At 25.2% G+C, this 26501-nt stretch overlaps 1 protein-coding gene across 1 annotated transcript; it reads left to right on the forward strand.

Moving 5' to 3' along the window:
• Positions 1-4323: 4323 nt before the first annotated feature.
• Positions 4324-26501, forward strand: LOC126898018 (cytadherence high molecular weight protein 2-like). The gene is made up of 15 exons (XM_050671966.1): positions 4324-4489; positions 4553-4746; positions 5227-5521; positions 6112-6381; positions 6529-6825; positions 7876-8216; positions 9454-9889; positions 9965-10826; positions 16314-16569; positions 18305-18375; positions 19708-19852; positions 19906-20227; positions 21056-21265; positions 21488-21648; positions 26141-26501. The coding sequence occupies exons 1-15, from the start codon at positions 4324-4326 to the stop codon at positions 26432-26434; spliced, it is 4320 nt and encodes a 1439-aa protein (XP_050527923.1). The 3' UTR covers positions 26435-26501.

A 26501-nucleotide genomic window follows, 5' to 3' on the forward strand; every position in this document is an offset into this window, starting at 1 on the left:
AGGTCTAGTAGCCCAAGGAATTACCTTTGAACAACTAGAAGAGATCCTGAACAAAGACCTAGACGTTTTATAAAATTATTTCAAAAATTGGCATCTGAACTTAAATGCTAATAATACAACAGCAGTGGCCTTTCACCTGAATAATCGTGAGGCAAAAAGAGAAATTAAACTAAGAATTGGTGAAGTTAATATTGCAAATGAAGAATTTCCTAGGTACCTCGGGGTCAAACTTGATAGGACGCTTACTTTTAGACAACACTTAGAAACAACAAAAAACAAAATAAAATCACGAAACAACATCATATACAAACTAGCTGGGACTACCTGGGGATGCAGCGCAGGCACTCTAAGAACCTCAGCTCTATCCTTAGTATATAGTGTAGTTGAATATTGCGCTCCCGTATGGACGAGAAGTGCTCACTGCAAGAAAATTTACGTTCAGCTAAATACAGTAATGAGAACAGTCACAGGTACAGTAAGAAGCACTCCAACGCAATGGCTTCCTGTTCTCTGAAACATTGGACCTCCGGAAATCCGTAGACAAATAGCTACACAAAGTATGGTTAGTAAAATTAAAAGGAACGTTAACCTGCCTATCTATAATGACATAGAACATCACTCAAATAGAAGGCTAAAATCCAAAAGCCCTGTTTGGGAAGTAAACACAAACGATAACGATTTACAGGCTGAATGGAAAAGAAAAGAGTCTGAGGTACGAAATTCATCACTGGTCGGAGATCCGATAGTAAGAGTACCAGGTTTCAGTTTACCACGTGCCTTATGGACCACCCTAAATCGTATAAGAACCAACCAGGGAAAATTCAATTATCTATTACACAAGTGGGGTATGGTGGAATCCCCTTTATGTAGTTGCGGGCAAAAGCAAACCATTAGATTCATAGTCGAAGAATATCCATTAATGAATTCTCAGGAGGTATTAAGGAAATCCACATAGCCAGCGAGGAGGCCATCAACTGGATGAAAAACGTATGCGTGCGGCTGTGACCAAGGAAACGCCAATTAAAACATTGAGTATAAACCACGAGTTAACAAATTATTGTTACCAAACTTAATTTAAATTTTCAACTAGTTATAACTAAACAATTTAATTAGTACTAATAGTTTTAATTATTTTTTTTTGTATTATTATTGTAGTTTTATATTAATGTTATTCATTTATTATTTATTTTGAGCTTGCCGGAGCCATATGCTAATAATTATAATAATAAAACAATAATGAACGAAAAATACTAGTATTAATGTGATAAAAGCGTCGGGCGTTCAATATACGAAAAATATGGCACAAAGCACCCACGCATTTATCGCAATAATACTAGTACTTTTCGTTCATTATTGTTTTAAGCTTATTTTAAAAATTATTTTTAACTTTTTAGTTCGATGTATTGGGGAATACAGTTATCCCCTGATATAGGGGAAGCTAAAGCCCCTAGCCTCTAACATCCACCCGGTTGGTGGTGAAAAAGTGTTATCTAGAAGGGGTGAGTAATTCCAAGGTAAACTAACCTAATGTAATGAGAGGGGATCCTCTTTTCCCTTAACAAGTCTTAACATAAACTAACCAAATTGAATGAAAGGATTGTGCGATAAGAAAAAAGACTTTAACTAACACATTTTGTCGCACGCTCATAGATTGTGTATGTAATAGATCGATTATTATTACGGAAAAATAAAATTTAATTTTCGGTGTAGGTACGCGTTGACCTTTGAACGAGCGTATGATGCGCATCGAGTCCGCGTGTTTGTTGTGCCGCACCACTACCTTTGAGTACATTGACATAAATCATATATTGTTATACGACTGCCATGGACAACTCTTCTTACATCGCCGACTATAATCATTGGAATATATATTCTAATGTTTATAATATTATTATAATCTGTATAATTGTAATTACATGCATCGCAGTCAATGTTATATATATTTTGTCTTATTTATTACTCGTATCCCTCCCACTATTATAAACTATTACTGTATTTAGAAATTTATATTTAATTTTTCTGTAGTTAATGAAATAATTTTCATTTTAGATAAAAATTGTACGTAAATTGTTGATTTTAACTAATTTGTTAAAAAAAATTATTTGGATTATTATTCGGCCAAATCCCATATAGTAATTTCGATATATTAATATTGTCAAAATATATTTATAGTATACTTTTTTAAATATTTTGAAGTCAATTTTGTAACAATTATCATAAATATAATAAAAAATATATTTTATTTGAAATATTTCCACAATATGCTCACAAAATAATTTTTTAAATATTTGTTTATGTATATTTTGAGAATATATTAAAATAAATAAATACTAAATATTTCACTAAAAACATTTCTACGATATGCTTAAAAAATATCTTTTTAAATATTTGCTTATAAATATTAAGAAAATATACTAATAAAGAATAAACATAGAATATTTAACTCGAAATATTTGTGGAATATATTATTAATATAATTTTTTAAATATTATAAATATATATCTTGTTGGCCAACTAAGGTAACTTAAGAAAGGCAAGCCATTCCCTTGTCTCCTTTTAGTTACACCATTGGATGTTATTGATATCTAGTTATATAATACTTATGTGTTACATACTTATTCCAAAATCTTTAATAAGTAAACCACCGTTTTCTCTGATTAGTATCAATTTTAATTAACCTATTTTAATTAGGATAGGCAAGTCGGCGACAGAAAAAAAATTTTTTTGTTATTATTTGCAGACCTATCGAGTTCCAACTTTAGTAGATAATCGTGTCAATAACTTTTAAATAACAGTTAATTAATTATCATATAAAGTCAAATTTCAATTCAATAAGATTTGAACTTAATTTGGACTGAGTTTTAGGAAATCTCAAAATTAAATAGGAATAAATATCTTATTATGTAATAGAACAAGGAAAATACGCTTTTCTGGGAAAATTACTTAGCGTGCTTAGATTTTCAAAAATTTTTTTTTTTACTTAAGTACTCGGTCACCAGACTCCGAGAAAATTATTGACAAAGGTCGGAAAATTTTTGCTGCAAGCACGCGAGCGTTTTAAAATTTCGACCGTTTTTTGAGAAAAACGCTCGCTGACGCCAGCGTTTTACGACCTAAGGTTTGAAATTTTCACCAGACCCGCCCAATAACATTCCTGAGATATGATAAAAAAATCAATTTAATCCGTTCAATTTTCACCGTTTTACGAGCATTTTTTTTTTTTTAAGTCCACGCGCATGGTTTTTATATGCGCATTGACTCATTTCTGCTCATACGATTATTCGGAACCTTAATTATTTAGTGTAATAGGTATTTTTATTAGGACACTATTTTGTATTTGCACATAGCACTATATTTTATTGAGAAATATTATATGTTACATTTAATTTTTAAGACGGTTATAATTATATAAGTTTCTACTTTATCAGTTCATGTTTATCAGAACAGTACATTATTAATAATCTTTTTTTTCTCATATATGATATATGAGTCTATTAGTTAATCGTTTAAATTGGAATTCATCTATGACAACTATACTGTCCAATGTTAAATCGCAGTTACCAATATTTTTATCAAAATTAAATTTTTCATATAGTCTCACGTATTTATTCTATAATATAAACACAATTATTATAATTAGAATATTAATAATTATAATATACCAGTGGTGTATATAAGGGAAATATGGGCCCCCCTTGAACCAACGCTATCAATATTATTTTAAGCAACTTCTAATAAATAAGGACCTAATGTCATTTTTTTCATCATTACTTTGATTTTTAGCAAAAAAAATTCTATAACATGTTTAAATATTAAATACCCTCCTAAAATAATTTTTGATTAAGCCTAAAGGGAATACCTCATTAACAAACATCAACCTTATACCCAATACATTTTACTATATTTTCTTTTTGAATTTTCATGATTTTAATAACAACATTTTTAATATATTTTTGTTACACTGATTCTGATGTAATATTTTTTCTGCAAAACACTTATCATGCCCGGCGTAGCCAGGTACTCCTATCGGAATCAGTGGCCTACTTATGATGACGCCCCAGCTAGGCGGAGCCAAGTAAATATTCTTATAATTTTTTGAGGCAACGAAAATTAAAATTTTTTTTTTTAATTTAAATTTCATTTAATTATCTGAGAAGCAAATAGTTTTTTACGAAAAATATAGTTTTATTTATATGTATTTGTATCTATGGATTTGTTGAATACTAGTTATTTTTCTGAATAAATTGGAGATGAATGCAATATTTAGTTAAGTAAAGAGATTTTATAGTTTAAATTGATTAAAAATTTTTATTATTAATAAAAATGATACAAATTTTAACTGATTGGTTGATTGATAAGCTTGATATTTATTGTTTTGACATAAACATTAACAACATCGGAGAAAAGTTTAAAGACGGTGTGTTATTTGGTCGATTATTGCAAAAATATCATATAATGCCAACCATATACACTCATTCATTAAAAAAGAGTGATTATTATGCTACTTGTATGAAAAACTTAAAAAAGTTATGTGTTTGGCTTAATTTTTTAGAAATATATGTTGAAGATCGTAATATTCATGAAATAGCTTGCGCACAAACATCTACCGTGTTAAATTTGTTACAAAAAATGTACAGTCGGTTAGAATCTAAAGACATAAAATCATCATACAAAATTAAATTCATAAGTACTGATGTAGAACATAATTCTAATAACTTAACAGACAAATCTAGTAGTTTACACAATGTATCGCATACAAAGAAACTGGAAACCGAGGAAATAATGAAATATAATGATTGTATTTCAAATATAATTTCTAAAATATTTTGTTACACAGAAGATGATGAGTATAATATTAAAACTTGGATTAATTCCAACCAAATAAGATTACCTCACTGTCATAATACATTAAATATTTTTCTACTTAATATAAATTCTTTCTACGAAAATTTAAGATTTACCCTTTACAATTTAATTAATAATTCGTTAATTGAAAAAAATGATAAAGTGTGTTCCCTCATCCAATTGAGTAATAAAAATTCTTATAATGACTGTCATAAAGAAATACCACAACTAATAAATACTATTACAAATAAAAGAAATGAAAGTATTGAATCTAAAATACATGAAAACACATTAAATTTTCCCAAATTTTGTAACTGTGACATGAATTTTCAAGTTTTAAATAAAATTAGTCATATTGAGAAATTAATAAACTCACTGCAGAATGAAAAATTAAGTCATACATCAAAAACCAATTCACATGATTATGATGAATTATACGAGAAAGCTGAGTATGCAAGTAAAGATAAATGGAAAGAAAAAATATTTAATGATTATATCAATCATAGTAATTGTTGGTCATCTCAAAATTTGAAATTGGATAATAATGAATGCTTCCAATTTAATTTAATTCAAATAGTAACAGGTATACTAAATTATGAGTATGGAAAAACCGAAGTTAAACCTATAAAAATAAAAAGACAGAAAGTAGCTGGTGTAATAGAAGGGATAAATGATGGTAAAGTGTTAAAATTGATTAAAGAACAATTAACAAAACATGACATTTTATGTTTTACTGTTAATGAAGCTATTACCACGTGTTTAAATAAGTATGAATCGGAAATGGTTATTTCTAAAAATTTAGAAAAAACATTTGAGGTACAAGAAGAAGAAGACATATTATTTGAAAGTGTTAATAAAGCTATCAGCTTAAAAAGTAATTTTGCATACAAAGCTAGTCAGATATTTTAAAAGTAACTTGTGATCTTTACAAATTTTCTTACAATTATTTTAAAAAAAATTCTCAGTTTTTTTTTAATAAAAGAGAAAAGTATTTATACTAACACTGGTGAATGTACTAGTCATTTTAAAAAATGAATAGATCCAGTTATTTAACTTAGGTCTGCTGAAATAAATATAAAGTATTTAATTTTCCTTGTATTGACAATTTAATAGGTGACAATGCTATGAAAAAATATATATCTAATGACAGACAGAAAACTATAAAACAATTTTCAAGCCTAAATAAAATGAAAATCAATTTGAAAAATTCAAATAAAAAAACTCAAACACCCGAAAAAATTCCTGAGCCTGATTATAATGATCCAGAATTAAGTTCATTAGCAAGTATAGGTAAAATTATTAAAAATAAGTTAAGTAGCTCTAAAAACTTACAAAATGCAGATATTATCAACTGTATTTCTGAATTTATCAAGACATTCCAAGGAAAACATGGTTGGGTTCTTTTAGAATTTCCTACTTATCCATTTCAAATGGCTTTGTTGGAGTATAAACTTACAGGGCAAATACCGATCTACGGACAGTTGAGTTATGATAAATTAAAAAAAAAATCTTCTATTTTGTTATATGATATATGTAGTAATTTTCAACATGTTAATACTGTAACATATTTATCTCACTATATCAAAATTGTTACAGACAAAAATGAACTTGAAAATGAAAATTGGATTCAATTCATAACATTTTATAAAAACCTTAATTGTATTTCAATTTTCATTAAACAAGCAGATAAAGTTCTTAAGCACTCTTCAATCACATCAGATATATTAATTGACTTAATCATGAAAACAGATGTAGATGCAATTAAAATCGAAAAAGTATTCAAAATTTTTCATTTGGAAAACGTAACTGATAAAACTGACTCAGAAAATGATGACGTAAAAATAAATGATACATCTTTCATTTTAAATAGTGATCTTACACTTTTGTCTTTTGAACAAAACCAAATTCAGTCAAAAACACTATCTTATGAGTCATTATATTTTGTAAGTAATATAACCGATAAAACAGCATTATATTTATGTAATATATGGGAATCTATGGAATTATACTACATTCAAAATATAAAAGAAGTATTATATTTTAGAGAAAACATTTTCAATAAAGTAAAAGAACACAGCCGAATAATTACATGCAAAATTAAAGAGCTTATTTTAACTAATAACTTAAATTCAAATAATATTATAAAAACATTTAAAAAATTAGATCTTGGAATTTCTAAAGAAAAATGTCAAAATGAAATTTTATTTGAAGTACAAAATAATTTATGGGAACAAGTAGATGAAGAGTTTATCAAATTGCGGCAATATATAATAGATATATTTAATCAACAGTTTGAAATATACAAAATAAATGTGTTGTTAGATGTATATAAGAATTTATTAAAATTTGAATTGTATCGAACTCTAACAACAATGAATTTCATAGTGATTTACAATACAGATGACATAAATGCACATTATCCATTTTCCAATAATTCCATTGATACTGTTGTTAGTATAGAACAATTTCAAGTAGCTTGTATTAATTTAGTTCAAGAGTTAAAAAATAATTTCGTTGAAGAGGATAAAAAAATTGATCAAAGAAGGTTAACTTTGTTTCAAGAGGAACTATATAGATTTATTTATGTAACCAAATGTTTAATAGCTAGATTCACGAAAGATCGTGATATGTTAATTAGTATTCCCAAAATTGATGATTACTTAGGAATTATAAATAATAATCATAGTTTTAAAATTAGTTATATAAACAACTTATGCGAAATTTTAAAATCAAGAGTAAGTTTTCGAGAAAATAAGCAATGGCGTATTAAACAAAATGAGAGATTTTACATTTATAATTTAAGCATTTGTGAACATTCAAGCAAGAATAAAAATGTTAATTGTTTACATTTTTGTCTGGAAAAATTAAAAGTAATTATTGAACATTTATTAAATATTTCACCAGAATTTAAAATATCAATATCAGCGTTAATTAACGAACTAAGAGACATTTGTGAAGTTCATAACTTATTTTCTGATTATCAGTCAAAGTCCGTTTTATTTTACAACAATTTACTTCATTGTTTACTAGGTGAAAATATTACTACAGTTGATTGGAGAGATTTTGCCGTACAATTGTTTGAGCTTCCGATTTTAAAAATTGATGACTTGTTTTTTTATCGAAAAGAATTCAATTATCATGACCAAGGTGATGAAACTGTGAGTGAAAATATATATAAAGGTACAAAACTTTGGTTTGAAGATGGATCTGAGCGCAATAATGATATAAAATTATTGTTGTACGAGTTGTTTAAAGTGAAAAATGGTTTTAATTATAGTGCTATGTTATTGGCATTTTGTCGCGATGCTAAGTCATGGATAGGATTAAAAAAAGCGTTTTGTTTAATTTTCGATAATAACCCCCAAGAAGATGTAAAAATAAATCAATATTATTTCGAAAACTTAGAGGATCACGTAGACGAGATAAAAAGTTATACAAGTATATTCAATTTAACTAATGATCATATGTTTGATGAACAAATTATGTGCTGGTTTATTAAAACAAGTGTTAATTTTTATGTTTCTAATAATGGATTATTAGGTAGTATCGATATTCAGAACTTAGTAAAGTCCTTGTATGAATATATTCATAAAACAAATACAACTTTTAACATTGATAATTTGTTAAATAATGAAATAATGAACATTTTCTATCAAAATGTTTTTAAATTCAAAGTAAATGATATTAAAAAAACGTTATATATGTGTTGACCTCAATGTTAAATTTACCCAAGAAGATGTTTATTTCGAATGTTTGATTATTTTTAATTATATTATCGATACGCATTACTTTCAATCCAATATAAAACAATGAACTATAAGATAAATGAAAAATATTTGTGTAAATAATAAACGATCGGTAATACTTTTTCAAATAATATTTTAAACAAAAAGTTTTCATGTTATATCAAGCAAACGTTTAATTGAGTCAATATTTTCTACTGTTTTATATTATTTATTTCTTTAACGAAAACAAAATTTTATTTTATTTTATATTAATAATATTTTAACACCTTGTATAGTTATTTTAAAGTTTAACAAACATTTTCGTGCAGGGCAATATAATCATATACTATCTTGTAAATTTTTATAATTATACATTTAGTTCAAGATATTATAATAGTTGATTTATATATTTTTTTAACTTAAATTAGATATTTCAATTTTAATAATTTATGGATTATATAAATAATTGAAATATTTTTAAAGCTGATTTTAAAACTAATGTCAAATATAAAATACTAATATAAATTTTTCAAACCTATCTAGATAAATTAATGAGTTCTATGATTTTTAAAACCAGCAAAATACTACCATATTTAAAAGATTTAATAAATTTAATTTTTCTTAATCATTGACATATTTCTTGTACTTTTTGTAAAAATAAAAATGTATATATGTATATGTTTTTTTCTTCCTAACTCTTAGCTACGTAGTTTCTAAGGAAACTTAAAAGAAGCTAAACTTTAAATGAGAAAAGTAATTTGAATTCATATTAAAATAAATATAATGAAAAATATGAATTAAAATTTGAAAAAAATTATAAAAATTTTTGAAAATATTAAATATTTATAAAATGACTGAAAACCAACAAAATTTAAAATGTCAGCTTAAAGAAGCTAACAATCATATAAGGGAATTAGAGGACACGCTTTGTGATTATGATGAAGTAGTGTTGCAAAGAAATCAACTTCAGGAAAAAGTATCTTCTTTTGCGTCATGGTTGGATTCAGTAATTTGCAAACAAACGAAAATGTTCAGTGAGTTGATTATGAGATATGATGAGTTGTGTTCTAAGTACACTTTACAACGTGAGCATGTAAATAAGGATCGAGAGGAAAATATGAGATTAAGATGTGAGCTTAGTAAACTAACAGATGGATTTCAATTACAAGAAAAGAGCATTGTAGAGTTAGAAAATGCTAAGCTAGACTTAAAAAATGAAACGTGTAAGTTACACAAAAGATTATCAGATGTAACTGGGGCTTCTAATCAGGTACGTGTCAGGTTAGAAGAAACTGAACATACATTGCAGAATAAAGAGCGTGATTTAAGTCGAGTAAAAAAAGTCCTTGATGATAAAAAATCAGAAAGGATTGAATTAGAAAAAAAAATTTCAGGAAGTCAAGCACAAATTTTAAGTTTAAATAACACCATGTCGGAACTTAAATCAGAAAATGAAAATACTATTACAAAGTTACAAGCAGAAATTACTGGATTACAATATCAGCTGAATTTCAAAACTGCCGAAATAGACGATACTAATAAGTTACTTGAAGAACATAAACAAAAATTAGAAGTTCAATGTGAACGGCAAAATAAATTAAAGAGAATGATTGAAGAGCTTCGAACGGCTCACTTACAAGAAAAGTATAAGGCAGATCAAGAAATATGTGCGTTGAAAAATGATGCTGAAATAGTTAATAAAGAGCTTAGAGCTATCAATAGAAAACTTTGTGATGCTCAAATGGAAAAAGAAAGGCTAAAATGTCAATTAAATGAACAATTAAAGACAGTAAAACGTTTAGAAAATAACTTAGAACAACAGCATCAGGCAGCCAAGAGAAGTAAGCAAACTGCGGAAATTTCTGCACAAAAGAATATAACTGAACGAGAGCAACTCAATAATGAAATTAAATTGCGAGAGAGAAAAATTAACTTATTGACACAAGAAGTTGGTGAACTTAAACGTTTGAATGAAGATCGTTCACAGCAAATTTTACAACTAAAAGCTCAACGAAATAAATTAAAGGCATCAACTAATCAAAATCCTTGTGAACAACCTGATACTTTTACATCAGTTTTGGATAGACATGCCGAAATATTAATTAGTGGTGAAGAAACTACTTATGATGCAACTTGTGAACGTAAGTACTGTTTGCAGTCTGAAAATAATGATCGCAGTTTTGAGTCAGCAGCTAATATCATGAAAGAACATTTTAATAATCTTAATGAATCGATTAACGATATGAAAAATTTAATGTAAATTGTTACAAATAAATGTGCATTGCACACTTATCATGTAATAATCTATCGTAAATTTCAAATTTCAAGATCTGATCTACTGATATGGTAGTATTTTATTTTGAAAAGCTAAATTCAATAACAATTTTTAATTATTTTGTATAAATGAAAATCTCAAAAACCCACTTTTGTGATTATAAGTACATTATGTATGGCATTGATGTAGTTAAGTTCTAAGACCAAAAAAACTTAGTCGCTATGATGCTTCATAGAAAGTAATTGAAATCTAATCTAATGAAAATTGATTATATCATAAGTTATTTAAACAATGAAACTTACTATGTTCTTTAAAATGAAAAATTACAAAAAAATTGAAACATTTTTAGTGTGACAAAAGGATATTCATAATTTTTTTTATATTTCTAAATATTTTACTTTGCTTGAACCAACTATGTGTTGTTACGGCGTTAAGTACTTGTTTTTTAACTATAGTTTAACTATAGGTGTTATAATGTAATTTTAGATACCTAATATTCAAGGACGCTTTCCAAGATCGTTCCTCCCGTTTTACTTATTATTTATTTATTTATTAATAGTAAATATTCTATTTGCAATAATATGAATAGTGATACATTCTTTAAGCCGTGGTATGTGAATATCTTCTATGTTTGACGCTATTCAATCGCACAGAAGCGTTCATAGCATTTCTCTCGTAAAAAGTTGTAGATGTAATTTTTTTTATTAATGTCCTGTTGTTTGTTATTGCCTATTCCCTATAAATTTCAGACCAGGTTTTTTGACTATTCGTTTTTTTTTTTCAAAATCATCTTCCCCTAGTTTATAAGGTAGGGCCTTTTGTTTGAGGTCATGACATTTAAACATGGTAAAGATATCTCTTAGACACAAGGTTTTGATGTACATGAACTATCAATGACTCAACGATCAATAGATATACAAATCTGTTATTTATAAGTATACAATTTTGTTTACACTGAATATTTATTTCGACAATAAGAATAATTCTTTTTAATGGCGACTTTTAATATAAGTAATACTTAGATTTTTTTTTAATTGATAAAATAATTTATAATTAAATAAAATACAGCTCGTAACTTAAATAATAATAATAAAATAAACGGTAGCACAATGGGGTTGAGGCAAAGTATGCACGAGGCATAAATGAGACAAGTATAGAAGNACGAGGCATAGATGGGACAAGTATAGATGATATCTGACAGTGATTAAAATCACTATCATAAGAAACGCTTCGATGCAAATCTGTAGATAGTGTTTCATTTAGAGAAATTGGTGGATTATTCCAAAAGCAACATCAACTCTTATTTCATTAATTTTATCCTGATTAGTAGTTCTTTGATTTTAAAATATAATATATGAATAAATACTAATTATAGTTATTAAATTTAGTATGAAATTGATATTCAANTAATATATGAATATATACTAATTATAATTATTAAATTTAGTATGAAATTGATATTTAATATTGTAATTTAAACGGAGAAATTATAAAAATAATAAAGAAGTTATATTTTGCTTTACTTTTACGTGTATAAAAATTTAAAGGGCTTGATACAATAATTTTCAATAAAAACTGTTTGTTACTATAAATAAATGCACTGGACTACAAGGAACTTTCATCAGAAGAAAAAATATACTTTATTAATCAACTTTTCGTGTTGTTTTCAAATCTGCAATTAGACTTTTTCTAATACTACTAATTTTTATATTATTACTAATTACATATAAAATAATAATTAAAAGAAAAAAAAAATTGTTTTCAAATTATTACTGATTTGATTTTTAATATGTTAAAATTAATCAGTCCAAATTATCATTTTTAACCTATTTTTTTGGTTCTTTAAAGTTGATGAAAATATTTTGATAAAGTTTTGTGAAAGTTTTTAGTAAAAAAAATTGAATATTTTACCATAACTTTTAGCTCAATTACAATTTTGAAATTGACATCAATAAATAGAAAATTTTATGAGAATTAATAAAATTGTATCGTTAAGATTAATAGGCTGTCAGAAAGTTTTATAATTACTATTTATTGTAAATTTATCAAAAAAGCTCAATATTTTTTTGCATTTTTATCGTAATATATAACTTAAATAGAAGTAATAGTAATAATTTCCTCGTAACTTTTAGTGTTTGAAAAGATTCTGCAATTGAAATATTCAGAACTTAATTAATTTTAATGATTTGCTTTAACTAAATGAACCAATCAAAACAAAGTTGTTAAAAAGATTTACTCAATTGAGTGTATAATAAAATTTGATTATAATTGTAAAAATCCATTATTAATTCAGGAGAAACTAACAATCATTTTTTTTTTTAAATATATGATTTATATAGCAACATGTTACAAAAAAATTTGGAATACTATACAGGGTGGCCCACCACTCACTGACAACTTAAATAACTTTTGATCCAGTTAATATTTTTAGTTGATTTTTTTTTTTAATAATATTTATACGTTAGGTCTATAGCTATATCTCAATAATTAATTTTTTTACATTTTATTAAAAATATTAATTATTTTAAAATTTTAAATAAAATGTAAAAAAAAAATCTAAGATAGCTATTTTGTAGAGTAGAATTTAAGAAAAATTTTAGTAAAAAAATATCTTATTAATATTCAGTAGTAAATATTCTGTAGCGTTTTGAAGTTTGTAAAAATTTGAATTTTCATGTACTATTTTACGGTTATAAACATTGAAATACGTATTGAGAAAAGGACAGAAGAAAACGCTATCTTTTCATGATTACTGTGTATACATATGATGATAGTGTGTATACATTACAAACTTGGCATAAATACCATGATAAGAAATTAGATAAGGCAATTATTACTTATCACTCTCATTCAAAAGTATATTGAAAAGATAGCGTTTTCTTCTGTCCTTTTCTCAATACGTATTTCAATGTTTAATACCGTAAAATAGTACATGAAAATTCAAATTTTCACAAACTTCAAAACGCTACAGAATATTTACTACTGAATATTAATAAGATATTTTTTTACTAAAATTTTTCTTAAATTCTACTCTACAAAATAGCTATCTTAGATTTTTTTTTTACATTTTATTTAAAATTTAAAAATAATTAATATTTTTAATAAAATGTAAAAAAATTAATTATTGAGATATAGCTATAGACCTAACGTATAACTATTATTTAAAAAAAAAATCAACTAAAAATATTAACTGGATCAAAAGTTATTTAAGTTGTCAGTGAGTGGTGGGCCACCCTGTAGTCTAGTAATAGCACACACAAATAGAGTAAAATAATTATTAAATTACAAAGTAAAATGATTTAATTTTGTAGTTGAAACCTATCATAACAAACTTAATTCGTCAATAAATACTTTGAAAACATTAATAATGAATGATTTTAATTGTCTTTATAGAGAAAATGGAATAACTAACTGTTTAATTGATAAATACGATTTGTGATCTTTTGACATATTTTTCATCAAAATCGGTTCAGCGAAAGCTGAGATTGAGCGTATACAGCAAAAAAAAAAAAAAAACACATCATAGTAAAACCAATATCTTCTCAGCTTCGCATCGAAGCTAAAAAAAGATACCTGATCTCCAAAGAAATCCATTCAATGGTCTAATGCTTCATCAAAGACTTGGTCGTTTTAAACGAGGACTCTACATTATCATTGATAAGAAAAGAAGAGCCAATACTGATATAACGGCAATTTCAAATCGATAACTTATGAAGTATAAAAAAACAATAAAAGGACATGTAGTAGACAAAAGAGTTTAGAAGTTCTAATTTAACCATTATTTATTCAGTTTTAGTACTTAGAACCTTTTCATTCTCTATAAATTTATATTCAATTTCTTGAACAAAGGATATTTTTAAAATAATTTTCAATATAATTATAAGCGCAATAAAATAACAGATCTATCAAAAAAAAAAAAAAACATTTTTCGAAAATTTTGCGTTAGAAACTTTTATCTAAGGTAACAATGTAACATTTTCATAAAAACTAAATATCGTTTCAAATACAGGGGCTTATTCAAACGATAATAAATTTTATAAAAAAAAATTCGATACTGACTTATTGTATCCAAATTTTTCCAACTTAACATAGCCTTTCTAAAATTAACTTTGTTTAACGAGTTAAAAATATATGTAAACATACCTAGGTTTGATATTAGGCTCTTACCACATTTGGAATTTTACGCCAAATAGAGTACTAAATAATTACAAGGAAATGTCTAAAATTTTTATAAGAAAAATTATATTGATCTATCCAAAAAATTATTTTTTTATAGAAATAATTCTTACTAATTTATTATGATTCTAAAATACAAGTTTAACTTAATATAACATCCCAAATCTTACACAATTTTTTTTTTTTTGGACTATATAAAATAGCATCAGATGCATTTTAAAAGAAAACAAATGTTATATTTTATAATTATAAAAAAAATTTTTATTTTATTTTACTATTTATTTACTATTTTTAGAAGAGGATATTTGAATTCCTAAAGAGCTTATTTAAATATTGTAGAAGTTGTTTCAGTATTATTAGATCTATGTTGTAAACAATAAAAGTCATATTATTCAAAATTTGGCTTTACAAATTTTTATTTATGATTGAATTTATGTCCTAGACAACCTAACAGCTAAGAAAAAATATTTAACTTAATTATTAATGTATGCATTTTATATAATCGTTTTAAAGACCACAAAACTAATTAAAACGCCTCTTTATTTTCCTTAAAACATATTTTTTTTTATCAATTGAATAGAATTAACTAATTTATATTTGTAGAGATATGTTTATAAAAATTACGTTGAGCATAATCATATATAGTACTATTTATGGAATTACACTCAGTTTTTGTTCTAATGTACCATGGGAAATTGAGGAAGAAGACAGTAGATACAAATCATTAATATAATTATTTATGAATTAACTTTTTTTATACGAATAAGTGGTAGAACTAATTTTTTTATTATATTTATAAAAATTATAATTTTTCAGCTGTTATCAAATTTCTTAAAATAATTTAATTTTAGACATTTATTGACATTTTAGCTAAATAAAATATATAAAAAAAACCATATGATAATTAATAAATATAAGTATACATACATTTTTTGTCATAGATATATTTCAAACATGTATATCAGAAGTTAAGAAATATTATGTTATATTATATGCATTACTTATTATAATTATTTCTGGAATATTTTACAAAACAGACGTGGTAATAAATGTAGAATATTTATTATGGACTCATTTTAAGCATAATTGTATTTTTTTACTTAGATTAAACAATCTTACAAGAAGTTTTTTATAAAAAGTTCAAATTATAATGATGAATTAAGATTTAATAATGATAATCAAGAGTTGGCCCTTCTTAAAAATTGGTTAGACACTAGAAAAGAAAAGAAAATGTAAAATTCAAGAATTAAAATTAAATTTCTAAATTTTTATTATAATTATAATGTTTGTAGATTGTCATTACCTTCTCCAGAAAAAATAACTATTAAAGAAATTCCTTACGAATCTCCTGATGAGAACAATAACCCTGATAATATACTTATTATACTGCAAAAATTGCTGGAAGACCGTATTGAAATACGAAAGCTCTTGATGGATAATTTAAAAAAAAGTCTTAAATTAGGTATGCAATTCCCAAAGCCTTTAGCAGTAAATTATACTAAGAAACAATTAACTCGTGAAGAAAAGATTATGCTTAGAGAAGAACAAGTAATAGATAATTCTAACCCACAAAATTTAATTTCTAAAGAAAAAAGTATTATAAATAAAAACAAAAACAATTTAAAATTTTCTGCTGAAAGTTTATAAAACAAAATACACAAGGAACTATGCAGAAATGTTTTCATCGAACAATATAATATATTTTTTTCATATATTTTTACATTTTAAGAATTTTAATAATAAACATATTCTTTTGAAAGCTTAAATCTTTCTTTATTAGTAATCATAAAAGTTATTAAAAATGCTCATAAGGCCATAGAATAGAAAAATAATTATCTATTTACAGCAATGACGTGAATCTTAAAAGTTATTGGCTTAAATTTGAAATTTTTGTTTTGATGCGAAGCTGAGAAGGTATTAATTGTACTATGAAGTGTTTTTTTTTGTCTATCGCTACTTTTTCTCAGCCCTCTATCGACCGATTTTTTTTAACGGTGCGTCAAAAGTTCACAAACCATATCTAATTGAAGATATTACCCTTCAAATTGAAAAAAAATTCCTCGTTCACTGTGAATGAGGTAAATTTCCCAAAAAATGACAATTTTTTAAATCGATAAATTTCGATATTTTTAGTACTTTTTTACTTAAAATTATCATAACTTTTTTAAAAATAACCAAATCAATATAATTTTTTTATAGATGCATGATGTATTTACCTATCTTTTGGTATATTTTAGTTTCGATGCAAAGCTAAGAAAGTATTGGTTTAACTGTGATGTGTGTTTTTTTTTTTATGTCTGTTAGCACTTTTTCTCAGCTCTCACGGAACGGATTTCTTTTAACGATACGTCAAAAGATCACAAATCTAGTCGAAGACATTACCCTCAAAAATTGAAAAAACTTCCATCGTTCCCCGTAAATGGGGGAAACCTTCAGAACAATTACAAATTTAAAAATCGCTAATTTTAAAAAATTTTTTAATTTTCTTTACTTAAAATTGCTATAACTTTTTAAAAAATTGAACAAATCAATATAGATTTTTTTTTTATAGATGCTTGATATCTTTACATATTATTTGGTATATTTTTTTTGTAAATCTGACACTTAACCTGCCCATAGGGGGGGATTTAAAATGACAACTTTTTTACAAAAAATTTACTTTTTCAACTTAATTTTTGAAAGTTTTCCGGAAGGTCTGCCACTTTTATATATATCTTAAATTAAAGATAATGTAATATACTTTAATTTGAAAAAAAAATAATTTTACCTCTGGACTTGTCTTCGTGATGAAAATGGCTACCGAATGCTATTTTTGTGTGAAAATTCTCGATTTTATTTTTTACATTTTTAACTTTATAATGCTATAACAACACAATTTTTTTATGAGAAATAATATTTTTTAATAATCCCTCTTTCATTCGACATACGTTAGCTTAATCAGGATATAAATAAGGAAATAGTAGATCATGTAGCTTTTGGAATAATCCATCAATTTTTTAAAATTAAAAACTATATAAAGATTTACATCGAAGCGTTTCTTATGATAGTGTTTTAATCACTGTCAGATATCATCTATACTTGTCCCATCTATGCCTCGTCCACACTGTGTCTCGACTCCACTGTGCTACCGTTTTTTACTTGTAACTAACAAAAGTTTTTAAAACATCGACCAATTAAAACAAATTTATTTTTGATAAATACATTAGATATTTTACTTTCAATGAAAATTAAATTTTTAAAAACTAACCTTTTGATTGGTATATGTATAGTGGAATTTTAAAAGGCAGGAAAGAAGAATTGTCTAGATATCATGGGTAATTATCCAAGCCTTCCTACTGGGCTATGTGAGTCAAAGTATAGATAAATAGTAGATAGAAAAGCAGCTAAAAACCAGAGAGTCCAAGTTTTATTGGATTAACAGAGTAGAAAGTGTGTAGAAAAATGAACCGTATTATCTAAATAACTCTGACTATTCAGCTGCTATTCTAATATATCTATCATTTAATTATACTGTAATAGCTCCGTTTTATTAGTTCACGCAGAACTTTTTCTTTAAAGTAAAAAAAATCAAATATATATATATATATATTTGAAATTAGATCTTTTACTCTCCCATTGTGAAGGATTCAAAATAGCAATTTTGACATGATAAGTCAACCTTTCCAACTAACTTTGGGAATATTTACCGGAAATTTGTGTTTTTTATACCTAATGATTACATTAATTTAATAATTATATGTTAAATACAATTTATTATTTAGTATATGCTTATATTTTTTTCTCATCATTTTATCTTCTATGTACTGTAGTTAAAAAATATCATTATTTTGTGTAGACATTATCTATTTTAGATTTTCAACTATTCATTACTTTAATTTTTTGAATAATGCATGAATCAATAAACATTTTTTCTGCTTAAGTATTTTATACATATTCCTATAATCTGAAAAAATTGAGCTTAATATTTTCATAAAACCTCATCATATGAATTGAACAACACTGTAACAAGTTTTATTAAAAATTTACACAAAATATGTAAATACTGATTGACATTGAAATTGTTAATAATAAGTCTTATTCTTTACATTTAAGTTAATTAAATATTAATAATTATAAAATTGTCATTTATCATTTTTTCCCACATTTTACTAGGATATAGTACTTTACTTCATAATTTACTTTGTTACACGTTTAATCTGTAATTATACTTATATTCAACATTTTCTTATTTATTATAAACCAAATAATTGAAGAATAAATTGTCATAGTTATTTATTATTATTTGAGTAATAATGTAAAAAAAATATTATAATAGTATGTCCAAATATTTTTTATAATTAAGTTCATCTTTTTTAAAAAAAAGATGTTTGATGATAAAAATGTACTACAATTTCAAAAAAAAAAAAATGACAAAAAGAATCATGCATTCCAAAAATTTAAATTTAAAAGAAATAATGAAAATATTGATAAAAATCGCGAAAAACAAGCAATTATAAAAATAAGACTAGAAAATATTAAAAACGCTGAGTTAAGTAAAAAAATTCAACTTATACAATCAATTAAAAATAAAAAAAAACGAATAAAATTGTTTCTTAATGAAAAAGCAAAGTTAAAATTCAATTTTAATGATATTGAACGTTATAATAAAAGAGTGAAAGCACAACATGTAGACTTAATTAAAAATAGGTTACTTATTAAAAGTAGTGTACTTAATAAACATCTAAAAACCTATGAATATGACGAAAGTACATCTCAAGAAAGTTATATTTATAATGAATCCCGAGAAGAAAAAAATAACAATGAAGAATGCATAATAGATTCTAGTCAATTAGTATGTTTACAACTTTTATTATTTTATTTTTTTTTAATATTTAAATATTTTAGAATATTGAAGGCCTATTCCAACGCAAGAGTTTTGCTCCCTTTCATATTTACTTAGAACGTATGATAACATTAAAAAATAACTTTGCTAGTTGTGAGGCAGGAAGATATTTTTTCGAAAAAACTGAGCCGTTATGGGACTCAATTACTAATTGTATTTATAGGAAATCAGAAATTTTAAATCAGATGATAGATAGTGTTAATACAACTGATATTATTCCAGAAGCTTATAAAAATTGCTATGACCAACTTGAAAAAAAAGAACTCAAATTAAAGGAATCTAATTCATTAAAAAAGCTATCTTTCTTTGAAAGTCTTATGAATGGTTTGTTTTTGTGTATATAGTAAAAATAAAACAATATAAATTATATTTAATTGAGTTACAATAACTACATTATTATTCTGCAATAGTTTTAATATAATTGAAATAACTAAATATCTATGTTAAGTGATATAAATGGGTTGAATGAATTGCCAACTTCGAATTTTGATTTGTGTTTTCGTTTAATATCTGAATACTTAAGTTTTATTATAAAACTACAAATTGAATATTTACTATTAACATGAAATTTTATTAAAATATTCAGATAATAATTAAGATATCCAGAATTGAACCAATGATGTAGCCAGAATTTCATAATGGGGGTTGATGAATAGTAAAAAATCTACAAAATGCCATATTTTGGATTATTTTTGTTATGCTTATCTGGATGGACCAGATTTAATTAACAACAAATATTTAATCCAATTTTTCTATAACTTTTTTTAAAACAATCTTAGCATTCTTAGGTTATGTTAAAAGTATATTTATTATTATTTGTTTTTTTAAAAATAATAAAATATTATAAATAATTTTAAAAATAATACATTAATGTGGTTTAAGTATGCATAAATTATTAAAAAAATATTACTGCGAAATATTAATGGCATCAAAAGTTATATAAGGTATCAATTAGATATATTCTATCAGTATGTTTGTATTTATTGTAATTATTTAACACTAATTACTAGAACTAATCAAAAAACCAAATATAGTTTTTAAAAAAATGAGATTTTTCCAAAAGCTCTTTATTAATACAATTAGTGTCTTATTTAATTTTCTTTTTAAACCACATTACATATTTATAAAAAAAATAATACAATTTGAATCCAGATTTAAATTATGAGCTAGTCGATGAAGAAATAATAAAAGCTATCACAATAGCAAAAAATATTCTCAGTACTAATATCACTGCTCACGAAATAATAGCAATAGCTAGTGTTATACTAGACTATGAAACAGATGTTAGAAGTAATGTTTTATACATAATAGATGGCTTATGTGGAAGAACAATTTTTGAATATTCCAAAAGAAGATTTGCAAGTAAAAATAATTGAATATATATATATTTATATATTATAAAATATTTGTCAGATTTGCTAGTTAGAAATTCTTCCAAGATAATCAAAAAGTTACAGTTTCTCAATAAAATTGATTTGATACCTAATGAACTTCTAAAAGCTAAACATACTGAAAAATTTGTTGAACCTATTGTTCTTGAATTTTTAATAAATGATGAAAAGTTTGGATATTTAAATTCCATAGAGGAAAATTCTTTGAATTCCTGGAATATAGGCCGTAAAAAAATTTTTGCATTTATACAGCAGCACAAAAATAAATGTCCAGTGTCAAGTAAAGATATACTTCATGAAAACACTAAGTCATCTACTGGATATTCACTATCTGGATTAAATCATATAAATAATGTAAGTTAAAAATATTTATTCTTTAAAATCTATAAAAATAATTTGTTTTATTTATGTGACATTTTTGTTTGTTATTTCTTATGATATGATAATAATGATATTTATTACAATGTAAATGCATATTTTATTTTAGCTTCGATGCGAAGCTGAGAAGGTATTGGTTTTACTAAGATGTGTTTATTTTTTTTTTTTTTGTGTCTGTTACCACTTTTTCACAGCTCTCACCGAACCGATTTCTTTCAATGACACGTCAAAAGATCACAAATCGTATCTAGTCGAAGACATTACCCTCAAAAATTGAAAAAAATCACCTCGTTCTCCGTAAATGGGGGAAACCTCCAAAAAAATTACAAATTTAAAAATCGCTAATTTTCAAAATTTTTTTAATTTTCTTTACTTAAAATTGCTATAACTTTTTTAAAAATAACCAAATCAATATAATTTTTTTTTATATAGATGCATGATATTATTACCTTTCATTTGGTATATTTTTTTTTTATATGTGACCCTTTACTTGTCCACAGGGGGGGATTTAAAATGACAACTTTTTCACAAAAAATTAATTTTTTCAACTTAACTTTTGAAAGTGTTCCGGAAAGTCTGACACTTTTATATATATCTTAAATTAAAGTTCATGTAATATACTTTATTATGGTAAAAAAAAATTTCGGACTTTATTTTATCTTCACGATGAAAATGGCTACCGAATGCTATTATTGTGTGAAAATTTTCGATTTTATTTTTTACATTTATAACTTTATAATGCTATGACATATTGAAAAGTGTATGGATCAATATTATTTTTTTATGAGAAATAATATTTTTTAATAACCCCTTTTTCATTCGACATACTTTATCTTAATTAGGATATTATTAATGAACTAGCAGATCATGTATCTTTTGGAATAATCCACCAATTTTTTAAAATTAAAGACTATCTAAAGATTTGCATCGAAGCGTTTTTTTTTTTGATAGTCATTTTAATCACTGTCAGATATCATTATACTTGATCCATTTATGCCACGTCACACTGTGCCGTGACCCCCCTGTGCTGGGTTTTTTATTTACAATAAATTAAGTACAGCACCATTTAGCACATGTGTATTCTAGATTTAAATAAATATAACACCTATAATAAATAACAAATTTTTCTATTCTAATCTTAGAATTTCAAAAATAATAAATTTTCTTTAACTTAAACATTTACTATAATTCATATATTTAGTTAAAATTAAACAAATGCCTTTTTAATTTCTAATTTGTTTTTTCTGATGGACAGTGTATGTATTTAACTTATGAGTGTATTATGTAAGATATATATATTGAAAAATATTGTCTTGTGACTTATGGTTTGCTTCATTATGTTTATTGGCTATAGTAATTCCATATTATAGACGATCCAATTGTTGTTGTACAATGATAAATTCATTAATTAAATAATATTCATTGGACCAGCGTTGTTTAAAATCACATTCGATTTTATGATATTTATTTAGAAAAAGGAACAAAATAATTGTAAGTGTGTAAAAATACTGTTTGTAGATGGTCTGGGTGTGGGAAGCCATATCACTTTTAAAATTAATTAAATAATATTAAAGTAAAATAACTTTAGTACATTTGCACTTTTTACAAAATTATAATAATAGATTAATTTTAGAATTACAAAATTCTAATAATTGAATGTCAACTGCGCGAATGAAAACTGCGTGAACTCATATTAACTTTTACACCAATTTACTGTATAGATTATGTTGGAAACTTACTACATTAATCTTCACCCTTTACTATGCATACAATTTGAAAGTTATTGCATTATAATTAAGAAAAAAAAATTAAAGATATAATTTATTTATTCTGATAGAAATTTTTAAAAAATATCTTATTAGAAGAGAAAATTCCAAACGAATTGAGGAATAGTATTGTGGTGCAAATATTTAAAGGTAAAGGTGACATACTGCAATGCGGAAATTATAGGGGCATAAAGTTTATGAGACATAGTATGGAAACTTAGGAAAAGGTAATAGGTAAAAGAATAAGAAATAACACATTAGTATCTAAAAACCTGTTTGGATTTATGCCTGGTAAGAGAACAATGGAGCCAGTATTTTTTGTGAGGCGACTAATAGAAAAGTTTAAGGAAACGAAGAAAAAGCTGTGTATGGTATTTATAGATTTGGAGAAAACGTATGACAGAGTACAGAGAGAGGTTTTAAAGTGGGCATTAATGAGAAAAGGAGTTCCGAAAAGATACATTAATATAATATGTATGAAGGTATGTATTATGGCACTTGTACCAGGGTAAAAAGCGTAGGAGGAGTATCAGAAGGTTTTTAGGTAAGAATAGGAGTGCACCAAGGTTCTGTTTTAAGCTCTTACTTATTCTCTATAGTGATGGATGAAATTACTAGAGAAATACAAGGTGAGGTGCCGTGGTGCAAGTTGTTTGTTGACGATATAGTGTTAATAGGAAAAAATAGGGATGAAATTAATCAAAGGCTAGAGGTATGGAGATTAGCTCTTAAAAAAAAGGGTTTAAGAATAAGCAAAAGGAAGACAGAGTATTAGAGTACGAGTTTGACAATAGAGAACACGAGGTAAGTGAAATGAGGAAGTCAGTGACAATAAGCGAGAATGTGATTAGAGAGGTGGAGAATTTGAAGTATTTAGGGTCAGTTGTGCAAAAGAGTGGTGGTATTGACGAGGATGTAAGTCACAGAATTAAGTGAAAATTTAACACTTAACCAGCTCACTGGAGGGGATTTAAAATAGCAACTTATTTACAAAAACAGACTTTTTCAACATAATTTTTGAAAATGTTCCGGAAATACTGCGTCCTTTAAACATATATCAAATTAAAGCTTATTTTATGTACTACAAAATGAAAAAAAAAAATTTGTCCCGACGACCTATCTTCTATACGCAAATGGCTACCATTTTCAAATATATGCTATTTTTGTGTGANGCAAATGGCTACCATATTCAAAAATATGCTATTTTTGTATGAAAATTATGGGTTTTGTATTTTATTTTAATAGAAGTTGATGTTGCTTTTGCAATTATCCATCAATTTTTTAAAATTAAACACTATCTACAGATTTGCATCGAAGCGTTTCTTATGATAGTGATTTTAATCACTGTCAGATTAAATCTATACTGAACCCAACTATGCAATGTCTCCACTATGCCGCGACCCCACTGTGCTACTGTTTTTTTAAAGTCGAAAAAGTAATTTTTAAATTTGAGTTAGCTTAAATAGCCAATTTTTTAGTTCGATGCGAATTTTTTATATGTAAATACTAATTTTTAATAATAATTAAACTTAGAAGTGATAGAAAAAGTCTAATTTCAGATTTGAAAACATCGCGAAAAGTTGATTTAGAATGGTATATTTTTGTTACTGATGAAAGTTCCTTGTAGTTCAGTGCATTTATTTATAGTAACAAACAGTTTTTATTGAAAATGATTGTGTCAAGCCCTTTAAATTTTTATACACGTAAAAATAAAGCAAAATACAACTTCTTTATTATTTTTATAATTTCTCCGTTTATATTATTGAATATCAATTTCATACTAAATTTAATAATTATAATTAGTATTTATTCATATATTATATTTTAAAACCAAAGAACTACTAATTAGGATATAATCAAAGAAATAAGAGTTGATGTTGCTTTTGGAATAATCCACCAATTTCTCTAAATGAAACACTATCTACAGACTTGCATCGAAGCGTTTCTTATGATAGTGATTTTAATCACTGTCAGATATCATCTATACTTGTCCCATTTATGTTTTTTTGTAATTTCCTGTATCCGTCAAAGTTATATTTAATTCGATGTGATGTCCAATTTTATTTTTAAAGTGATAACAAATTTTTATAAATAAATTAGAAAATATGTATTACAGTCAGAAAAATATGTTACATCGCTTTTGTGTGTGTGTGTGTGTGTAAAAATACATTAAGAGAAGTTAAACGATAGTACAATAAATAAACATAGCTTTTGTTTAATATTATTTTATATAAATTAAATGTGTTCATAGTGTACAGTAAATACGTCTATGAAAAACTTTAATTTCTTTTAGACTTCAATTATTAAATTCTGAAAAATGTTTTTTACATAAAACACTAAACACATAAAACACCCAGTAAAATAGTGGGGGGATAAATGCTAAGGAGGTGATATTATTATTATAAATATTAATTCTTTATAAATTTTAATGTTTTTTTTACATTGTTTTTAACAATGCAAATCTTAAGGGGTTTCTAAACCTTGGAAGCGCCAAAGTTATTAATTTATCAACTCTCCAACTAATTACATTTCTAGGTTATATAGTATGGAAACGAATTATATTTTTTAAGGATCCTTGCATCTAATTTTATCAAAATAATGATGTATATTTTGAATTAAAATATAACTTCTAAAAAATATTTTATTCTTTATAAAATGTGTATTATGCAGTAAAACACCTTGTACTGTAATATATTTTTCAGTATTCTGAAATAGCAGTCAACAAACTGTTTTCTATTGTATATAAACGACTGGCGGGTGATCTTGCTGGAACAACTATAACACCAGTTTTCTATGACTATGGAGAAGAATTAACTAAATCTGTTTTTGGAAGTATTGTAAGAAAAATGACGAAAATAATGTTTTCTATAGGAGGTCCTTATGAAGAGACAACATACGTATTAGGAGTTGTAATAGATAAAGTAGTTTCAGAACTGAGAAAAAGATCCCCAAAAGTAGTATATAACAGTAAAAAAAAAAAACTAAATCATTTGTAAATCAAAATTTAAATATGTCATTCTTTCCAAAATCTGTGAATAATTTAAAAGTATCAAACAAAACTAA

Source organism: Daktulosphaira vitifoliae, unplaced genomic scaffold (genome assembly GCF_025091365.1).
Source record: "Daktulosphaira vitifoliae isolate Bord-2020 unplaced genomic scaffold, ASM2509136v1 Scaffold_2, whole genome shotgun sequence".
NCBI classification, from domain to species: Eukaryota; Metazoa; Arthropoda; class Insecta; order Hemiptera; family Phylloxeridae; genus Daktulosphaira; species Daktulosphaira vitifoliae.